The sequence below is a fragment of the Bombina bombina genome, chromosome 1 (assembly GCF_027579735.1).
Source record: "Bombina bombina isolate aBomBom1 chromosome 1, aBomBom1.pri, whole genome shotgun sequence".
Taxonomy (NCBI): Eukaryota; Metazoa; Chordata; class Amphibia; order Anura; family Bombinatoridae; genus Bombina; species Bombina bombina.
The window spans coordinates 1448844062-1448853939 of NC_069499.1; the positions used below are offsets into that span (position 1 = coordinate 1448844062).

At 35.8% G+C, this 9878-nt stretch overlaps 1 protein-coding gene across 1 annotated transcript; it reads right to left on the bottom strand.

The window, feature by feature from the left end:
- Window positions 1-8584: 8584 nt before the first annotated feature.
- LOC128666354 (uncharacterized) lies at window positions 8585-9589 on the bottom strand. Its single transcript, XM_053720901.1, has one exon. It carries the CDS (start codon window positions 9566-9568, stop codon window positions 8585-8587), a length of 984 nt encoding a protein of 327 aa, XP_053576876.1. The 5' UTR covers window positions 9569-9589.
- Window positions 9590-9878: the final 289 nt, after the last annotated feature.

Below are 9878 nucleotides of genomic sequence, written 5' to 3' on the forward strand. Positions count from 1 at the left end.
GTTTTGGGCTACTGCTGGTATTTAGAGTCGTGTAGGTAAAGGTCTAACGCTCACTTTGCAGCCGCAACTTTTCCATACCGCAGATCCCCCTACGCCATTTGCGTATCCTATCTATTCAATGGGATCTTTCTAACGCCGGTATTTAGAGTCTTGTCTGAAGTGAGCGTTAGAAATCTAATGACAAATCTCCAGCCGCAGAGAAAAGCCAGGAGTTAAGAGCTTTCTGGGCTAACGCCGGTTCATAAAGCTCTTAACTACTGTGCTCTAAAGTACACTAACACCCATAAACTACCTATGTAACCCTAAACCGAGGTCCCCCCACATCACCGCCACTCTAATAATTTTTTTTAACCCCTAATCTGCCGACCGCACACCGCCGCAACCTACATTATCCCTATGTACCCCTAATCTGCTGCCCCTAACACCGCCGACCCCTATATTATATTTATTAACCCCTAATCTGCTGCCCCCAATGTCGCCGCCACCTACCTACAATTATTAACCCCTAATCTGCCGACCGGACCTCACCGCTACTATAATAAAGTTATTAACCCCTAATCCGCCTCACTCCAGCCTCAAAAACCCTATAATAAATAGTATTAACCCCTAATCTGCCCTCCCTAACATCACCGACACCTAACTTCAAGTATTAACCCCTAATCTGCTGACCGGACCTCGCCGCTACTCTAATAAATGTATTAACCCCTAAAGCTAAGTCTAACCCTTACCCTAACACCCCCTAAATTAAATATATTTTTTATCTAACGAAATAAATTATTTCTTATTAAATAAATTATTCCTATTTAAAGCTAAATACTTACCTGTAAAATAAACCCTAATATAGCTACAATATAAATAATAATTATATTGTAGCTATTTTAGGATTAATATTTATTTTACAGGCAACTTTGTATTTATTTTAACCAGGTACAATAGCTATTAAATAGTTAATAACTATTTAATAGCTACCTAGTTAAAATAATTACAAAATTACCTGTAAAATAAATCCTAACCTAAGTTACAATTAAACCTAACACTACACTATCAATAAATTACTTAAATAAAATACCTACAATTATCTACAATTAAACCTAACACTACACTATCAATAAATTAATTACATACAAATACCTACAAATAAATACAATTAAATAAACTAACTAAAGTACAAAAAATAAAAAAAGAACTAAGTTAAAAAAATAAAAAAATTATTTACAAACATTATAAAAATATTACAACAATTTTAAGCTAATTACACCTACTCTAAGCCCCCTAATAAAATAACAAATCCCCCCAAAATAAAAAAATGCCCTACCCTATTCTAAAATAAAAATTGAAAAGCTCTTTTACCTTACCAGCCCTTAAAAGGGCCTTTTGCAGGGCTCTTTTGCCTGTAAAAGAAAACATACAATACCCCCCCCCAACATTACAACCCACCATCCACATACCCCTAATCTAACCCAAACCCCCTTAAATAAACCTAACACTAAGCCCCTGAAGATCTCCCTACCTTGTCTTCACCACGCCGGGTATCACTGATCCGTCCAGAAGAGGGTCCGAAGTCTTCATCCAAGCCCAAGCGGGGGCTGTTCCGATCAGCCAATAGAATGCGAGCTCAATCTGATTGGCTGATTGGATCAGCCAATCGGATTGAACTCGAATCTGATTGGCTGATTTCATCAGCCAATCAGAATTTTCCTACCTTAATTCCGATTGGCTGATAGAATCCTATCAGCCAATCGGAATTTGAGGGACGCCATCTTGGATGACGTCCCTTAAAGGAACCGTCATTCGTCGGGAAGTCGTCGGCCAGGATGGATGTTCCGCGTCGGCGGGATGAAGATGGAGCCAGAAGAAAGAAGATTGAAGATGCCGCTTGATAGAAGACTTCAGCCGGATGATGGACCTCTTCAGCCCCTGCTTGGATCAAGACTTCAGCCGGATGATGGACCTCTTCAGTCCCCGCTTGGATCAAGAATTCAGCCGGATGATGGACCTCTTCAGCCCCCGCTTGGGCTTGGATGAAGACTTCGGACCCGGCGTGGTGAAGACAAGGTAGGGAGATCTTCAGGGGCCTTATTTAAGGGGGTTTGGGTTAGATTAGGGGTATGTGGGTGGTGGGTTGTAATGTTGGGAGGGGCATTGTATGTTTTTTTTTACAGGCAAAAGAGCAGAATTCTTTGGGGCATGCAAGGGTAGGGCATTTTTTTATTTTGGGGGGCTTTGGGGGGCTTTGTTATTTTATTAGGGGGCTTAGAGTAGGTGTAATTAGCTTAAAATTGTTGTAATATTTTTATAATGTTTGTAAATTATTTTTTTATTTTTTGTAACTTAGTTAGTTTATTTAATTGTATTTATTTGTAGGTATTTGTATGTAATTAATTTATTGATAGTGTAGTGTTAGGTTTAATTGTAGATAATTGTAGGTATTTTATTTAATTCATTTATTGATAGTGTAGTGTTAGGTTTAATTGTAACTTAGGTTAGGATTTATTTTACAGGTAATTTTGTAATTATTTTAACTAGGTAGCTATTAAATAGTTATTAACTATTTAATAGCTATTGTACCTGGTTAAAATAAATACAAAGTTGCCTGTAAAATAAATATTAATCCTAAAATAGCTACAATATAATTATTATTTATATTGTAGCTATATTAGGGTTTATTTTACAGGTAAGTATTTAGCTTTAAATAGGAATAATTTATTTAATATGAAATAATTTATTTTGTTAGATAAAAATTATATTTAACTTAGGGGGGTGTTAGGGTTAGACTTAGCTTTAGGGGTTAATACATTTATTATAGTAGCAGTGAGGTCCGGTCAGCAGATTAGGGGTTAATACTTGAAGTTAGGTGTCGTTGATGTTAGGGAGGGCAAATTAGGGGTTAATACTATTTATTATAGGGTTTTTGAGGTGGGAGTGAGGCGGATTAGGGGTTAATAACTTTATTATAGTAGCTGTGAGGTCCGGTCGGCAGATTAGGGGTTAATAAGTGTAGGTAGGTGGCGGCGACGTTGGGGTCAGCAGATTAGGGGTTAATAAATATAATATAGGGGTCGGCGGTGTTAGGGGCAGCAGATTAGGGGTACATAGGGATAACGTAGGTTGCGGCGGTGTACGGAGCGGCAGATTTGAGGTTAATAATAATATGCAGGGGTCAGGGATAGCGGGGTCGGCAGATTAGGGGTTAATAAGTATAAGGCTAGGGGTGTTTAGACTCGGGGTACATGTTAGGGTGTTAGGTGCAGACTTAGGAAGTGTTTCCCCATAAGAAACAATGGGGCTGCGTTAGGAGCTGAACGCTGGTTTTTTGCAGGTGTTAGGTTTTTTTTCATCTCAAACGGCCCCATTGTTTCCTATGGGGGAATCGTGCACGAGCACGTTTTTGAAGCTGGCCGCTTCCGTAAGCACCGCTGGTATTTAGAGTTGCAGTGGCGGTAAGTTATGCTATACGCTCCCTTTTTGGAGCCTAACGCAGCCCTTCTGTGAACTCTAAATACCAGCGGTATTTAAAAGGTGCGGGGGAAAAAAAAGCACGCGTAGCTAACGCACCCCTTTGGCCGCAGAACTCTAAATCTAGGCGTATGAATCTAGAACTATTTATTTTCAAAATTCTTCTTCTAATCAACTTTTGATTTATTTTTCTCTTCCTCATTTACCTGTTACTTCTACTACAATTAGTAGGTGGGTTAAATCGATTATGATGCAAGCTGGTGTGGATACATTTTTTACTTCCCAATCAATTAGAGGAGCCTCTGCTTCTAAAGCCTTTTCAAAATCTTCTTCTTTACAAGATATTTTGAATGCAGCAGATTAGTCCTCTGACTCTGTTTTTCGTCACTTTTATTTTAAACCTATTTTGTGTATTCCACACCATCTGGTATCTTGAATATTTGTTTGCTTTAAACTAGCAAAATATGAAGTCTCTGTCCTTGTAATAAAATTCCGATTATCCTAACATTATTACTGAATAATCTAGATTTTATTAAAGATACAGAGACGAATATTTTCCCACCTCTTTCATTGTTCATTGTTCCCTCCCTATATTTTATATTTTATTATATTTAATCATTTTTTATATATATATTCAGCTCCACCTTCTTAAACTCCAGGAGTTTAAAAGAGAAGATTCTCTAGATTTCTCTTCGGATTTTCTAAATGTATCTACTTCCAAGTTTTCTTCGAGATCAAGCTTGACTAATGTGTTCATTCCATGAGGGATTTGTTTGGCTTTGTTATCGTTGTACTTCTCCAGCATGTGTTGCATTTTTTAAGAGTTTTGTTTCTTCCTTCTTCCAATAATTTTCTTCTTCATCGCATCAAACAGAAAAGAGGATGTTTAACTGTCTACCTGGACTATTTATACCTATTAACCGTCTTACTGGACATTCAAATACTGACCTATGTTATCCTAATCTCATTGGATGTTATGTTTATGTTGTTTTCTTTTAATGTATGGTAGTTTATATGTTATACTTTAAAAAGCTGTTGAGCAGTAAAGAAAGTTATAAGCAAAATATTCGTCTCTGTCTGTTTAATAAAATCTAGATAATTCCGGCATAATATTAGGATAATCGGAATTTTTGGTTTTGGTTTCTATTCATATCTTTAAAAAATACAAATATTTAATTACCGGTAACAATAAATCTGTTTGGTTTATATAAAACGAAAAAGCATGCATCTTTTGATTTATTAATAGTTTAAAAAAACAAAGGAAAAGTGGATTTTGGGATAGTACAATTACAGGACATTTAGCATTTGGATGCATTTGGCATAGACAGTTTAAAACAGTTTTTCTTTGAAGAATGATTGTTAAAATAAGGTCTCACTATAGAAGTGCTTATCGATTTAAGAAGATTACAATACAAATACCCATATAACATTCAATAGACTGCTTTGTCGAAATTCTATTTCACACACACACACACATATATATATATATAAAAATACAAATATAAGACTCCGCACTTAATATGAATAAATAATGAATGCAAAAATGTGCAAAATAAGGAAATATTTTTAATGTACATTAAAAAAATGTCCTTATTTTGCACATTTTTGCATTCATTATTTATTCATATTAAGTGCGGAGTCTTATATTTGTATTTATACTATTTCTTGGTGTAATTGGTAGTAGTCTCGAGCACTTTTTACTTTTCATTGATACTTAAGTACATATATCTGATTGTTAGTGCTTATCCTCTTATTTGAGATATATATATATATATATATATGTATATATATATATTTATATATATATATATATATATATATATATATATATATATATATATATATATATATATATATATATATATATATGTTAAGTTAATGCATTTACACTTTAATTGGAGTAGCCATGTTAGTACATATACATAGATCTTAAAATTAGAAGATTATTGCAATTAGATATTTTTTATTTTATTGGACCAAAATAGAAATTTATTAAAAGACTTTATACTTATTAGTCCAATAAAACTAAAATTCCATGAATGCAATAATATTGTTATTGTGATATCTATATAAAGCTATATATATATATATATATACAATCTATATACATATGTAGATAGACAGTGAAAGAGATATATATTACTGATGTAACATATTATCACATTGTATACATAACAATGTAAAAATATATATATGTGCAAAATTTACATATAGGCATGATAAATATGGGGAAGTTAAATTGCGATCAGTGGGATTTATCATAATACACCTCAGCTCGCCAGTTTCAAAAAGCGCAGAATTGCGAGCTGTTTAGTGATAAATATAAGCGCATATGTGCGCCCTGGCAGAGCCGCAGTTACAGGCGTAAGTAATAGACACTACGACTTGCCTTTGATAAATCTAGCCCTAAGCGTGCTACTACTTGTAGTAACTTCCTGACTTGCTGCTGTAGATGGTTCAGGAGTGAAACAGGAACTGGCTACATCTGCAGCTTTATCCTTCTGCTCACTGATCTTCATTCCCTCCTCTGCATTCCCTCCTTTTAACAAGCTCCGTTCTGTCTGCAGCTGCCTGCCCTTCCCTCATACCACAAGAGAGACATGTAACTGCCGATAAGAGGAGGCAATAAAATCAGCTCTGCATAACTTTAGCAGCAATAGAGAAGGGGCTGTAAGTATCACTGCAGTGTCCCACTAACTTGCTGCTGCAGATTTCCCAGTCGGAGAGATATTTATGGCACCCCAGAATACACTGCACTGGAGAGCTCACTCTGCTTGGAGGGAGGGGAGGGCAGCACAGGGGAGGACAGGATGGGGGCTCTATAGAGACAAAGGCTGCTGCGTTATTACTTTGAAGGGATCATGCTGTGCACAGTGCTGCCTGCTTCAAGCCTTTGAGACAGAGAAAGAGAGCAGGACAGTAGCGGTCTGTCCAGTATGACTGTGAGAGACTCACTGAAGTGCTGCTCCCTGTCAAATGCCGCCTGGGTCTATTGGACTCAATTGGTCCCATGGTTAAGCCGATCCGAGTACAGTACTCAAGCATAAATTAGATGCAATACATTAATATGCAAATGGAATATACATTATACAAATAATTAAAATGAAATAATAAATATTCTAAACTATTTTATAAAAAATTTGCATCAATTTGTGAGTAATAAATGCACCTATTAAATCACTGTCACAGTTCTCCGTTATGCAGGTAATAATCTTAGGCCCTAGCCACTGGACAAGCTTCTGTTCATAATCCTTTAAGTCCGTAACATATCCTGGTCCACCTCCGGCATCACGGGCTGAATTTTTTTCTTTGGCCAATTTAGCTTTGGCAAAATGTTTAATGTCATTGTACCTTTTCTTTATCTGTTCAACATCTTTTTTGCCTGGACCCTGGGCACTAACTCCATCACTTATTCATTTCTAGATCATCTTTCGTCTTGCAAAATTGGTCTGTCTTACACGACATCTGAATAAATAGTCATATGATTTGATAATTATATCTATTAAAACCACATTTTGCTGATAGGAAATGTGTTGGTTCTTTTATTTCAAAATCTGGGACTCAGATCTAGAAGAAGCCATAATGAACATTGAATTTGATTGTTAAAAAATTACCTAGGTAATAAGAGAGCAAGGGGTGAAATTTTTCAGTTTCTGAGATGTTTTTTAGTACATAGTAGCAGCAGACATCATTTGTCTCTCTGCGAGTAAAAGCGAGTTTATCCAAGTCTCCAATGTCAATGAAATTGACGTTTTAGTACATGGAGCCCTTAGTCTATTTTTTATACTTGCAAACAGTTGTCTCTAATCCTAATTATAGGGTGAACAACTGGGTATTAGAAATTAACTCATGCCTGTTTTACTTCACGTAGCTATGGTTTAAGCATTATTAAAACAGTATGAGTGTGAATCATATGTCTGTTATCTTTCTTACTGTACTAGCTCCGGGAGCTTGAGGCTGTAATCACCTGGAACCAGATAAGGAGTGTTATCCTAATGGTCGGAGGTACGATATTAGGCCGCAGTTTCAAGCCAGGACGGCAAGACACCGATGATATCAACATATGCAAGTGGTGTGTGGTTTTTACTGCGGTCAGTATTACCTGTTGTAAAGTGTTTGGCATATATGCTCAGGCTCATTAATATACATATACGTAATGTAAAAGTGTAAAAAAGTTGATTGGAAACATAACCACTCCTTGAAACTTTGTAACATTGTGCCACATAAAGAATTAAATGTAGCCTAGGTAGGTAGTCCAGATTGAAGCTCACAAAAAAGGCCTTATGCAAAGCACTAAAGTCTTTTAGCAGTAACAAAGTCACATAGACACTGGTGTTTGATTTGAGCAGTAAAAGGTGAAATTAACTCAGAATATCTAGTCTTTTTAAAATTGCATGCTCTATCTGAATATTCATAGAAAACATTTGGGTTACATTTCCCTTTAAATGAGATTGTGATTAGATGTTTGTCTTGTATTTTATGCTATATTTGTTAGCTTAGAATTTTTATGTCTGCAATATAATGTGTACCTCTGGTAGTTTCCATCTTTGTCTTAAGATAGATAACATTGAGCTCAGGCACGTGAAGCTCCTAGGAGCCAGCACTGATTGGCTAAAAATGCATGTCTGTCAAAAGAACTGAAAAAAGGGGGCAGTTTGCAGAGGCTTAGATACAAGGTAATCACAGAGGTAAAAAGTATATTATTATAACTGTGTTTGTTATGCAAACTGGGGAATGGTAATAAAGGTATTATCTACATTTTTAAACATCAAAACCTCTGGTGTTTACTGTCCCTTTAAAAAATCTTGACAGATTTTTTTAGACCAAAGTCATTATCGTAGCATGAAGGACCTAGCAGCTATTGCTGGTTGTGAGTAAAGTTGGAATTATCTGTTTTTAATTTGAATAAAATAAAGGAAAGCAATGAAACTCTACAATGATATAATTTTATTAAAATCTGTATAATCATTATTTAGATAACATAATCATTTTGTCCAGACATATCACATGTGAATATACATAATCAATCTCTCTAATGCAAAGATTAGTGTGCTAAAATAAATTCAGTTTTATTGTTCATTTCTCAATGGACATTGCAATGGCTGGAAATATTAAAAATTCATATTTTTTATATATTTATTATCTGTATAAAAACTTTTACTGGAACCTCATTGTAGGCACCTTGCATGCTTGTATGTAGAGCTCTTCGTATGTATCGGAAGTATCGAGTGACTTCTAAATTTTCAGGAAAAAGTACTTGGGCAATACTTGATTGGCCATGTCGTTGGCCATTTAACTGTAATTGTATGTTAAAATACCTAACACCCTCATGCGCAAAGGTTCCTTGCATATCAAGTCTTACAGTTTCGTAACTAAACATTGTACCAGGGTTGGTTGAAAAAGTAGTATCTGCGTTTACCATATTAATAACATGGCATGCGTCCGTAAACTGATCTCGAGAGAACCTTCCGAGTCTGCTTTCTCGAACTGCTACAAGAATTGTAACACGTCTATTTCCACTATCCACTATTCTACAAAGCTCTTCTTCTCCAGGCTGGCGTTTTATTCGTTTGGACAAATGAATAAGGTTTTCACAGTCACTGCTTATTTTCCCACAGTAATCCCAGTTATTCTTTTCATCTGTGTAACACCAGGTGTACTTAGACTCATAGAAATCACAAGGGTGGTCTAGACGACATGGTTCTCCTTTTATGGTCACATAATTAGATGGAGAGCAGTACTCATAGTCATTGTTTACATCATAACATTGAAAATACGTCTCTTTTTTATTAATATCACAGTTACTCACACACTGTTTCCCATATCTTGTATTTCGTTTCTCAAACTCTTCTGTGATGTGTCCGCAGTATCTCCAGCCCCCTTGTGGTCTTTTGCACCACCTATAGCTGTATCCATAGGTTCTACAAGGTGAATCACATTTAGAGTAATAGTTATCATAACCTTCATGCGGAGAACAGTAGTCCCATTTATAATCCAAATAGCCTTCCTGCCAGCACCAGAAATAGTCAGTGTTTTCTTGGGAGCATGGTGACGTACAAATCCCGCCATTGGTAGTTAGATAAAGGTCTCTTGAGAAAACCAAAGGCGGCATCAGCAGAACAAAACTGATAACTTTGCCAAGGAACATGTCTGAAAAATATAATTTATAACAACAATTAAATGTATGTGTAACAATCAAGCCCCCTTGGTGAGGATGAAATGTATTTATAAAGTTGTAGCACAGTGTCAAATGAGAATACTATTACTAGGTAAACTCAAATAGATGTTTGTGCAATTAATCTAAGAATGATTGTTCCCTGCATAGAATACGTTCTACAGTATAATGTGCAATGATAGGAACAATATCAAAATTAATGTAGGTAAACAATCTGGCAACAAAATATGAGGAAAAGGAATAGGTG

Excerpts from the sequence above, each read along its gene's own strand:
- LOC128666354 (XM_053720901.1), bottom strand. The coding sequence starts at position 9,568 with ATGCCGCCTTTGGTTTTCTCAAGAGACCTTTATCTAACTACCAATGGC.